Below are 12,686 nucleotides of genomic sequence, written 5' to 3' on the forward strand. Positions count from 1 at the left end.
AGACCTGATTCCTACTCACCAAGATTTGCAGTAGGGTCAGTTCAGTCACACATGTGAGTGTCTGTGTTACTCAGAGGCAATTTATCTCACAGGCTGAGCCTGTACGGTCTAACCCACCACAACACCTAAAGGAAAAACATTCCTACAGCTCCACAATTTAGAAGCACACACATGTGCTTAACTGCTCCATGAGCATGGATATCCCTGTGTGGGACTGGAGCTTGCTCACAGCAGGTTCTCCGCTTTCATGTGCAAGTTACAATCATACTTCTGATTCAGAGTTACCATTTCTTTCTCTGTTTGCCCATCCCTGTTTCATACAGTGGCTGTCCCTAAACTATCAGTCTGCAGCCGTAAGCATCACATTGGGAACTAAGAGCTTTAAGCAATGGTTTTTCCTCAGGAACATGGATTACTGCCTGTGCACAGCAAGACAGAGTGTCAGAGTGACACAGAAGTAGGCATGGAGCAGTGTTTTCAAAATGCTTAGCTCCAGAACTTTCTGTTTTCATTATTTAATATTAGAAGTTATAGAGTTGCATTTGACTGACACACAGCCTTGGCTGCTCATAAAGTCACACTACAAAAGCCTTAGCAAGTCATCTATTCTTTCCTCATGCTAGTATAAGGTTTTACCATACACTGTACTTTCAGTGTTTTGTCCAGCTAAGGTACAATGGAAGAAACGAAAGTTCTGCTCAATTTTCAGCCTTCTGAAAATACCTACTAAGCCTCAGAGGTGTACGACCTCCCAGCAGTGCTTCCCAAACACCCTGGTCCCAAACTAGGGGAAATAGGTTGTAATTTGTTTCTCCACATGATGTCTTTTCATACCTCACCCTTTTTCTCAGATCATTTGTCAAAAGTTCACTGATCTCTTCTTATTAGTTACAGGGGCTACAAGAAGACAGAAAAAGAATGTTTGACCAAGCATATAATGAGTCATGGGTTTAATTTAGTTCCACCAGAATCTCAATGTGACCTTGAAACCTTTTAACACAATAAATCAGACAGAGGGTATCAGCAGAAGGTGTCTGGCAGATCCCAGCGGATGCTAACTCCGTCGGGTCTGCTTCGGGGGGCACCCCGACTAGGAGAAGCCCATTAAAGAACCGTCCCGGTGTGGAGTCCGCTCTCCAAGAAAGCCACCCGTGGAGCTCTGTTCCCGCGGAGGAAAAGTGGCCACGGTCACCCAACCCGCAGCTCGTTTGAAGGCACCGGAGCATGGCCCCACCGCCTGGGCGCGGGTCCCACGGGCCGCAGCTGACTCCGCGGGCGGGAGGGCAGCCCGAAGGGCGGGCTCCGAGCCCCGGCCCCGGTGTCGCCCCTCTCTGCGGCCCCCCATGGCGGAGCGGCTCCACCCCAGCCGTGTCAGTCACGCCGCTGTGCCGGGCGGCGGGCGCGGGACGCGGGCGAGGAGGGGGCCGGGGCGGAGGCGGACGCGGACCTGCTCACCCCGCCTCCCGCCGCCGCTCGCTGCCGGCGGGGCTGCGGGGCAGGACCCGCCGCCGAGCATCCTCCGGACGCGGGGCCTCGCTGCGCTCCTCGCCGGGGCGGCAGGCGGTGGCAGGTGCCCCAGCCCGGGACCTTCCGGAGCGCCCACCCCGCAGCGGCCCGCAGCTCGGGCGTAGCGGGATCCCTCCCTCTCCGCTCCCGTCCATCAGTCGGGGGTCGAGGGTTGGCGGCGGCAGGACCCCGTCCGTCCCCTGCGTGCCCCCCCACTACCCAATCGAAGGAGACACCTAAAAGCCGCGGGAGAAGATTATGGCAACGTGAGTGAGCAGCGGAGCCCTCTGGCCGGAACCCCCCGTACCCGGCGGAGCGGAGCGCGGAGCCGCGCGCTTGCCCCAGCCCGTGCGCTGTTCTCGGCGGTGTCCGAGCGGAGCGGAGCGGCCTCCAGCCCTGCCCCAGGTTTGTGAGCTTTGCCGTCCGAGACGAGGCCCCGGGAAGGCGCGGTCCCGGTGCCGGAGCTACTCCCGAGGCCGCGGCACAGACAGCCCAGCGCGGGGACTCGACGCCTCCCGGGCGTTCCGTCCGTCCCGTTTCGCAGGTCCATGTCCCGTCGCGCCCTCGGGACAGCGCCGGCACCTGGCCCGGCCCCGGGCAGAGGGCAGCCCCGAGCCGAGCTCCCCTCCCGGCCCCGGGCGGGGCGGCGGGCGCTCCCCGGGCCGGCGACCAAGGGGCGGCTGCTCTGTCAGAGCAGCGAGAGCCAGAGCCCGCGGGAGAGCCGCCCGCCTACGGCCACCTCCCGACGGCAGCGGGCGGACGCGCCGCAGGGATAAAGCCTCGGGAAGAGCGGAGGGAGAGGGTTCACGCTGCGGCTGATGGAGGGGAGCGCGGCCGTCGGGACTGAGCTGTCCCCGCCGCTGCATCACCGCAGCCCCGCGCCCCGCAGCCCCTGCCAGCTGCCCACGGCACTGCCATTTTTGGATTTTGCGGGTTTTTTTCAGTAATCGTAAAACGTGGCGAGGCCGGACACCGCCTCTTGTAGTTACCAAGCCGGGCTCTTTGGAGGGAGAGGCGTTAAACAGAGCCCCTTCTGCTTTATTTCACTAAGTAATTAATGTAAGATGTGGATGACTTTAATTGTTTCTACAATGCAGAAAATACACCAATAATTAACAGGTTAATACTAACTGAGATTATTTAAATCCAGGAATATTTTTAGGACATTGCCCTTTGGGGAAATAAAGGGAGTGTCCTAAGAGTGAAAAGTATGTGTTTATATTTGGAGTAACAACAATACAGAAATTAAAGAGAATTAAGAAAGACATCAAAAGTCTCCATCCCATTTCTGTTATTAACTCCTCCATCTCACATTACTGTGCAGCACTTCTAAAAACAAGCAGTCCAAGTTTTGTAATGTTGTTCCTTTTTCAAGACCTGACATTTAAAATGGGTCGATTTCTGAGCCTTTCTATTCCAACTAACCACCCTAGCTAACAGATAAGGTGCTGCACAAAGGATAATTGTGCACCATTTATAATTATTGTTTGCTTAAGCAATGCCTGAGAAGGCTGAAATATTTAAGCATTCACATTTCTGCTAGTCCCAGTGATGTGCTACTGTTGTTCTGAATGCATGCATGATGTCCTGGGACTAAATTATGAGGTTTTAATGTTAAACAGGTTTTTAAAGGATGTTTGGCTTCAAAAATGCCCTATGTGATTTGAATATTGGAAAGGGAAAAATTACTTAAACTCTTCTTCTGAAATTGAAACATTATCCTCAACTTGCAAAATAAATGGAAAGTTATGTTTTGTTACTGAATAGGGACTGTGCTTTAAAGAAGGGGTTTCTTTAAACATTTTCAGAGGCAATTTGCATTGTTTTGATTGAGCTTACTGAGTACAGAGTAGTGGCACAGGTTTAGTTAGTTAAGGAAGATGTCCATTGTGGTTGTGGTTTGGGAATACAGAGAATTTTTGAACAGTGAAGGTAATGAAGCTGCTGATAAAATCAGATCACACACCCTTTGTTACAGTATCCTAGGTCTCAACAGTCTTAACAGGAAGATCTTCATTTTAACAGCTTCTTAACTTACTGTTTAGTTTCTTTAAGTTATCCACCACCTTACTTATGCCTATATAAATTATTATTTTTGCCTTGATTATCTGTAAGTTTGAACATATTTATATACAGTTCTGTTATTTACATGAAATCTGAAGAGGCCAAATTAGTTTACAAAACAGACTGCTCATTTTTCCAATAGTGACTCTTTTTGGGGTTTTTAAGCTTCTGTAAAACTAATAGTGAATCCATATCAAGGCTTTTAAAATCACACCCAAATCTTTCCAACATTTTCAGTTATGGACAAGTGCACTCTGGGAAGATAACACTTTTGTAATGAATGCTTATAAGCATTGGAGCAGCAAAATAGTAGAATCTTAAGTTGGCTGTATTTTAAAAAATCTACTTTAGTTAATGAGTTAATTATTTCTGTAAAATAATTCACTTGTTAAACCCCAGAAAAAGATAAACAGAATTGCACATGCAGCAAGTACAAAGCAGCTCTGCACCACACAGAGAAGAATAAATTAAGCTTTGCCCAACATGCAGGATTTTGACATTAAAGATCTACAGGAATGAAGATGCCAAGTCATTCCCCCCACTCTGCTCTCAGCTATCAAGGCAGCAGAAGGGTTAACTCTAGAAAAATTAATTATACACAGTACCAGAACAATAGTGGTGGGGAGAGGGGCGAAGGGGAAAGCTGAATAGTGCTGGAAGCCTATTAGATGTGGTAAGGAAAACTCCCACTGGCTGCAGCAGGGCCAGTGGCTCACCCTGAACAGGGACTTCCACAGTGCAGGACCTGCACTCCAGGGACACCAAGGTTACTTTAGGACAAAGCAAACAAGTTGCAACTGACACCAAAGATACCTCTAAAAGTGATGCTCTACAAGAACATAGCCCAAACTAGTTTCTTGGGAAGGAGAACTTTTAAGAATTTAGATTGCTTATTTGCCAGATTGCTTTGAAATAAAATAAGGATATTTTTAGAAGGAATATCCAGTTTTCAGCTTTCATGAATAGGAATGTAGCCCCTTTTCCAAAAATTAAGTGATCTGAAGACAAAGCTATTTCCATGAAAGGAAGATGCATGACACAGATTTATTTTTTTATTCTGGCAGTTTAGGAATTCTGTGTGCTGGATGAAATAATTGTGTATCTTACAAAATTTTACTTTAATTAATTTAATTTTTTTTCCCTACAGCTCAACATTCACTTTTTGGAGGTTCTTTCTTTCCCTGTTGATGATAAAGATGGAAAGAAAGTGGATATTGGAGGACTTTCATTTCGTGTTTTTTGGTGTGCTCTGTTTCCTTTTCATAGATGGAGGTAAACTAGAACAAGTAAAACGTAAGTAGACTTCAAACAAAGCTGTCACATTCACCCAAATTGGACATTTTCCTTCTGTTTTCAGATGTGGTTTAGAAAAGAATGTCCTAAACCTTCTAACATTCTTCCTCCTTCTAATCCTGTATTTAGTAGAATCAGGCCACAGCCACACTTGGGGTACATTTTCCTAAAGCTGTACAGGTTATAGTGCATCATAAAGAACATAACACATCAGTTGGAGACTTTGTTTTATTTCAAATATCCTGAGTCAAGAGTGTGCTTAATTCTATTTAGTAACCTCTGTAAACATGTGACAGATTATCTGGATCTGTCCCATGTGTAAGATTATTGTGCTGAAGTTTTCAGCTAGTGTAAAGCTTGTCCTAGACTGTTCTGTTGTGTTGTAAAAACCTCATATGAATTGGATTAGATTCTCAACATCCTTTGAGAAAATTAAGAGTCTCTCTCTTAAAAAACTGTGAAAAACTTGATGAGAAGAATTGAAAAGAATACAAACAAAATAAAGGGAGTATTTCTGCAAAGCCTGTCACCTGTGGGAGATGTTAACATATTTCAGAAATCATGACAAGGAGGAATAGCTACCCAAATAAGTCTAGGAGTTATTGACTGCTTCAGCCTTGTTAGTAGGTCTCTGGCATGCTCTCCCTACCTGCACAGGTTGGGTTTTGGCCTCCTTCTTACAAAAGACATTATTTGCCCTTGAAAATTTTTAGCCCCAGTATCAGCAGGTTCTGCTTCCAAGGAAGATGGGGGGAAACAAAAGAGAGTGAGTTTTAGAAAGACCCTCTGCCCCATTGAACTCACTCACAGAAAAACCATGTGCAGGAGCCTTGTTCAAAGAAAGAACAGTGAGAAATTGCCAAACTCCAGCTGTCTGCTTTTTCACATCCTATGTTCCATTCGTCATGCTCCTGTGTGAAGGGAAAGCAGATCACAGCTTCTACTAACAGTCCCTAGCTCTGGCTACTTTCTCCTGGCCCAGTGAATGTGAAGACTGTCCTGGCTTGGATTAGCACATGGAAGATGGGTATTTTTTTAAGATACTCTGAAGTATCATCTATACTGTGGGTAATGAATTAAACTGAACTTGGATATCATTAAGATAACAGAAAGGAATTCCTACATGGAAACACATGAGAAAATCCTTTTGTTGTAGAGATTTGAGGTTTCAATGTGAAACCATAGTGTGACAGGAAGGGACAGGACAATAATGTCTGACCTGTCTGTGGATTTCTGCAAGTCTGTAACTGCAAGATCAGAAGTGCTTAAAGAACAAAAGATCTTAAAATATTTTGAAAGCTGATGCATAAATTATTTCAATATCTCTCTGTGGTACAACCTGGGATTTTTCCTGAGTTAGACCAATTGCTTTGGTTTTGCAATGAAGAGGTTTTGTTTCCTATAAGCCTGTTTTAGTGATCAGGCATTTAAATTTTCTTACCTAAACAGGTGAAAGGATAAACTCACCTGTGTGAAAGCCATTTAGTCATCATCTCAGGAGTTGCAATTTTGGAAAAATGGGAGGCCATGTCATTTATTTTGGTTTGGAAGTTAAGAAAAAACAGCATGTGTAATTAAGGGTTTTTCTGTTGTGTAATTCTCCAGGAAAAGAAAAAGTAGTTTACAGAAAACTCTGGAAATTTTCATTCATAGCTCTTTCAATTCTTTACTGTTTTACAGATTCAGATACATACTGTGTGTTTCAAGATAAGAAATACCATGTAGGAGAAAGATGGCATCCTTATCTAGAACCGTATGGCCTTGTTTACTGCGTTAATTGTCTTTGCTCAGAGGTAGGACTGCTGAGTTATTGATCCTACAACTCCTGCTTGCTTCATTGACTAGAGTCCTCTCTCATGTAGCTACAATTTGACAAAGCCCAAACCTATTTTCACTCGTGGGTCCTGGTCAGGCTGCAGGAAATAGAGGCAGGTGATCCTAGTGAAAGGAAAATATTAACAGAGAAGGCCAATACTGGCAAAAAATACTTGCATAGCATAGACAAAAACAACTCCTTAATTACCCAGAAGCTTTGTGGATGCTGAGCATCACATCTCAGCTGATCAGGCCCCCCTACCTAAATATAATCCTTGCAATTCCACCAATATGGATGATTATGCTGAACCTGAATTTGGTACTTTGATCTATGTACATTGCCAACATCTTCCAGTCAAAGCATCTGTTGCCCTAAAGTGCTGAAGGAACAGGCTTAGATATCACTGTTAGTAAAAGTCAGTCAAAGAAGAATGAGATGATGAAACATGAGAAAAGGTTGTGGGGAGTAGAGAGAATTGGATAGAACATGAAAGGGCTCCCATCAGTTGATGGCTGATGCAAAAACACAGCAGTCAGAGATCCCCATAGTATGTCATATACAGCTGGGAGGAGGCACAGAAATGAGGGCAGTTTATGTCCGTTAGAGTACTTTAAAATAAACAGTAAGGGATCTTAATCACTAACACATGAGACATTCCAGATGCTAAGTTCTGTCTGCTATATTTAATGAAGAATAAAGTATTCCTAGCTATTTTCCCTCCCTGCAAGTGTAAAATATTGGGCCTCTGTGCAGCATTTGCTCTGAGGGAATCTGCTACTACAGTTAAGTACAGAGATGCACAAACAGTAGTCTTCAAAAGTTTAGCTGCAGAATGCAGCTGTGAGAGAAAAAACAATGTAGTAGGAAGGAAAGGAAAAGTCTTTGTTTAGAGCAAAAAGGAGTTTCCACTCAACTTTTGCTGATGTATATGCCAAGTTGAAAACTCCCTCAAGAGTTTGTGTGGAGTAAAACACTCATTAAATCACTGGAAGAATGTGTCTTGGGTGGGGAAAAAATTAACTGGAAATCCTAGAGATCTGGATACAAATGAATGCTCGATGATTTTTAGAGAGATGTTGGACAGTTTGGAGGGATGGGAAAGTGCCTGGTCAGCTCCTCTAGACAACAACATTGCTGGGACCCAGACACACCCACACACTATGAGCCTCCAAAAAACAGAGTCTGTTTTATTTTTTAACTTGGGTGTGGAAGACAAAGTGATAGTTCAGGGCAGCAGGTTTAGTAAAGAAGGAAACTACTTATGGTACCTTCCAGTACATGCAGCTCAGAAGTGGATTGGACTTTACTCTCTTGTTTGCTATGTTTTACCTTTGGTGTACCATGAGGGTGCAAAATGTAACCTGGGATAATCTCAGCAGTGAGGATGCTGAGGGATCTGTGATGTGATTCTTGTTGTCTAGAAGGAAGATGATTGCAAATAACAACTGTAGCATCCAACCACTCATTTGAGTTTTGTCCTGGCCAAAATCATGCCCTCAGAGCACTGATCTACCATAAAAGCTCCTGAGGCTTCATCAGTTTCATGAAGTTTCCTTCAGGAAACCCTCAACAATTTATAATTTTAGCAAAATAAAGGCATTAGAAAACATACCATGACATAGCACAAGCACAGACCATAAACCTGACACATGACAGTGTAAAAGATGAAAGTAAAGTGTGCCACAGACAGCAAGTCAAAGAGATCTAAGCATAAACCCCATGATTCCCTGGCAGGATCTGTAGAGAGTCTGATGCAGCAACTGATTCCCTTACACTGCAGAGGAAAGCAAAAAAATCCCCAGGGGTCTTTATGTCCAGTGTATCAAAATGAGTTTGCTGGCCACAGGCATTGTGATCCACGTGATGTCTGCACAAAACAAGTCACATCAGCCAGGCAGCAGACAGAGATCTCTGCTCTGTCTCTGAACAGGCTGTCTGTCCATCCCCCCAGCACACACGCTTCTGATGTTTAAGAAAAAGGCAAGGCAAATTAACTAAACAGAGGCCAAGTTATACAGCCTGGCACTAAAAAAAAAAAAAAAAAAGCTTTCCTGTTTTTGTGTGTGTATAGTATTGTATTTTTACAAGTTATAATTTACATACTTAAGCCAGAATAAAACTAAACATGATTCAGTGTTCTCACCCTGTTCCCCCTTCCTTTTACAACCCCTCCTCCCCCCCAGTTCATAGTGGAGCCTGTTGACTGTTACTGTCAAGTAAAATAGAGCACTCACAATTTGTCAGATCATTATTTTACTCCCTAAAATACAGCTTTTTAAAGCAGCTTTTTGCTTGTGTTTTCAGTCATATCTGCAGACCCCAGGCTAAATGGCTGCTCTGCACCCTCAGCACTGCTAGCTCAGCTTTGGGAGAGAGATGATCAACACTTTCTGGTACCTGATGCAGAAATGTGACCTTGGCCCTGGCTTAGAGAGACTGGCCAGCACATGAATCCTACTCTGGTCCTGGGTCTGTTCTCCCAGCTATCACTGTGAATGCAGGTGTAAGATCAGGCTCACTAAGCACAAGATCAGGTAAAATAGCTCTGTCCTGAGGCAGACAGTGGAACCTGGCTGGCAGCATGGAGCAGCAAAGTTGGCCTGCAGAATTTTATCACAGCTGACCATGCACAGCAAGTAAACATTCACCTCAGGAGATTCGACAGGACTTTAAATGAAAAAGAGTGAGGTCACAGAACAGGACAAGTCAGCAGCATGGAGACAGGTCACAGGCAGTGCCAGCCTCTCTCCTACAGCAGTGCTTCACAGGCTCCCAGGTACGCTGGGCAAGCAGCTGTGCCAACCAGGATAGTCCCTGTTCTGTGAAGATCCTACAGTCTAAAATTTGCTCCTCTTCTACAAAATCAGTATATTTCATTTCAGTTCTTATTGGAAACAGATGGTGATAATCATGTTTAGTGTCTCTTTCCAAAGCAGATGCACAACTGTAGTTTGTGGCTAGCAATGATCTAACAGTAGGATTCCAGCCTGTGGTCTGCAGATATTTGTCAATGAATTATTTTGAAAGGGATGAATAGAAAAGCCTATACATCTGCTGTCTAGGGAAGTCTGCACATCCACTGAAAACACTTCAGTGCTCCAGAAAGCATATGAAAATAAAGTGGGTTTAGTCCTGACACCACCTAAAACTACAGTCATAACTTAGTATCAATGTTCATGCTGAAAGATCTTTCTTGTTATAAATATGAGCAACTCAGAGGTAAATTAAGAGGATGAATTATAGATGGGAAATGGGAATTTGAAATGGATACTCTTTTCTGGTTACAGACACTGGAGAATGAAAATTCCCTGTGTTTTAATTATAAATCAAACTTAGATGTGGTCAAATAGAATATTATGTTAATGACATGAATAATGAACCCTATTCCCAAGACTTAACTCATGTTTCTTAGAAAAATGGCTACTTACCATCTGGGGTTTTTTGTCTACTGGGAAAGCAATAAAAGGAAAACAAAAGACTCTCCACAGTTTTCAGGAACAATTATAGATGCTATTGTCTCTTGTGGTCTTGAACTAACCCTCAGTAAGGGATATCTCAGAGGTCTACCATTTATCCATGTCTTAGTTTTGGAAATGCAATTCCTAAGGATAATCTGCTCAAAAGAAAAAGACAAATGGATAGAAAAAGAGAAATGGAGATCGTTGCTATCCGTTTTAAGACACTTCCTCTGATTTTAAGGTTTTTAAGGTTTCTGACCTCCAGCATAAATTGAAAGGCAGTGGAAGTATCTAGGCATATCTCAGTGTGAGTGAAACCAGAATGTTGTAAAAAGGCTTTTTAAAGAGAACACAGAAATTTCTAAGACAGTGCATTTCATTAAAATACTATGTATTATGTTCCATCTGCAGAATGGAAATGTTTTGTGCAGCAGAATAAGATGCCCAAGTCTACACTGTGCTTCCCCTGTGCATGTACCACAGCTGTGCTGCCCACGATGCCCAGGTAATTCCTATTAGTGAAAAATAGTCCTTTCTGAAATAGTTATTTAATATGCTGAGTAACAACAAAATTAAATATTTGTGCTGGAAGACTGTGAAGTAAACATCCTCCTGTATCCATTCAGGTCATGAGAGGCTTGTCCTACAGTAAGTTACAGTATTTCCCATGGTGTTTTCTGTTTAGGAAATCAGAAATATAGATTTGTGAAGGGATCAGGGAAGCTACCAAGTCCAACCCCTTACAATACAGGCAGAAAGCAGCAGTCCTTTCATTGACTGTCCATTCCAGACTCCTTATCTCTAAACTCTATCACAATAAAACACCATCCCACATTTCCTAGGTTTCTGGGTTTGGTGTTTTTCATAAGAGCAGACCAAAAAATATGGTTATTTGCAATGGCTGTCTGTTAACAAGCAATTCAAAATTGCTTTGGCAAGTGTGCATTTGTATAGTGTCACTGTACAACCAGTCTGGTAACATTTACCTTTTACATCTCGGGTCCAGGCATAGCTTCATAATTAGTAGAGACTGTTGTAAATCATAGAAGCAGTGCTGTAGAAGTTTATGACTATATAAATCCAATTGGATACTGTATAGTAAATTCTCCAGACTGTACATTTATTATATGCTCATTATTAAGAGCCACTGTATGAAAGAGACTAAGCAGGATCTTTCACGAGCCTGTTCCAGCATTCCCGACATGGCCTAACGGCGGGGAGATTGACTGGGGCTTTCCCCTAAATGCCTGTCTTAGTGGCACCCCACATTTCCATTTATAAAAGAGTATTCATGCAGCATCATAGAAAGGGGTTTTATTTGGCTTTTTCCAGAGAGTTTAATTGTCTGAGGAAAGCAGCTATTCCCTGAGCACCACCTGTCAGCAGGAGGCAGTAAGTGCACAATGGCAGACGGACCTGAGTGCACAAAAGGTTGCTGTTCAGGTGGGATTGATGTGTTCACTGCACTTGGTGGATAATAAATGGTATCCACATATCATACAATGGTATCCAGACATCAGTTTTGGGTTGGATTCATCTGCCCTGACAATTGTATACTCTCTCTATCAGATATGTGTATCAATATCTGATCTAGGTATCTAGAATCCTTCTTTTAGCCAGTGACAAGGAAGAACCATTTCAAGCTTATAACTCATCTGATGCTGTGATGCTGCTTTTGTGTCTTAGGATGATATTGAGCCCATTGAACTTTAACTACAATTCTTTGAAGTTGGAACATCCAGTGGAATTTTCTTAAAGCATCCACTGGAGTTTTCTCTATAATGGTCTACTATGTAAGAAAGAAAATTTTTAAGGCAAAATGCTTTCTTTGGCAAACTAGAACTTAGTAAAATAGTAAGGTGCTGGGAGCACAAATCCCTCTTTTGTTTCCAGATCAAAAGAAGGACTGGTGTGCTGGTGTGCCCAAAAATCTGGTCTGTTTTTCCAGCTAATCTAAGCTTCAGTTGGGAAGACAATAATCTAGATACCCTTTACAGCAGCTGGAAAAATGAGGGTGATTCATCCTGTCGCCCAGAATGAGAAGACTTTTTTCCCTGGAGATGCCTGTCACTCTCCACTGAATATTGAGGGAACACAGGAAAACTGGATGCTTACTTTTTGACAGTTTAAGTTAAATCACAGAAGTCCTACTCAATAATTGGCATTTGCAATCAGGAACTTTTTCTATTATTTTTTAGTTTCTCTTTATTGTATTTACTATAGAAACATAAATGCTTCTAGATTGATTGGTTTTGCTTCAAGTGCTCCTTGGCAATGAACTGTTCTGGCTTTTTTCTGTTCATGATACCTGATGAAGATTTTAAAACATTCTACAATGATCTAGTAAGGAAGAGTAAGGCCCCATGTAAACTCTCATATCCATTTTATCAAGTTAAGTTCTTCCTATTCATAGTCTTCAGCTGGAATTTTGTACTCCTTGTGTAAACTGATAAGTATGGAAAATTATCAGAATGAGCCTTTCTTGAATTGTGGTCTATTATCTTCTCTTAGCTGTTCATAAAATCTATTTTTTATCAATCTGCTACAAA

General features: G+C 43.0%; 1 protein-coding gene across 3 annotated transcripts in view; it reads left to right on the plus strand.

The window, feature by feature from the left end:
• Nucleotides 1–1,477: 1,477 nt before the first annotated feature.
• Nucleotides 1,478–12,686, plus strand: part of CHRDL1 (chordin like 1) — a 38,198-nt gene continuing 26,989 nt past the window's right edge. The window contains exons 1-4 of one of the 3 annotated variants that reach the window (XM_059859279.1): nt 1,478–1,911; nt 4,718–4,863; nt 6,544–6,656; nt 10,549–10,642. In XM_059859279.1, coding sequence (XP_059715262.1) covers nt 4,758–4,863; nt 6,544–6,656; nt 10,549–10,642 — 313 coding nt within the window. In that variant the 5' untranslated portion in view covers nt 1,478–1,911; nt 4,718–4,757. The remainder of the gene's footprint in view (nt 1,912–4,717; nt 4,864–6,543; nt 6,657–10,548; nt 10,643–12,686) is intronic. The other 2 variants (XM_059859278.1, XM_059859277.1) reach the window with 2 other exon arrangements.

The sequence above is a fragment of the Haemorhous mexicanus genome, chromosome 14 (genome assembly GCF_027477595.1).
Source record: "Haemorhous mexicanus isolate bHaeMex1 chromosome 14, bHaeMex1.pri, whole genome shotgun sequence".
Taxonomy (NCBI): Eukaryota; Metazoa; Chordata; class Aves; order Passeriformes; family Fringillidae; genus Haemorhous; species Haemorhous mexicanus.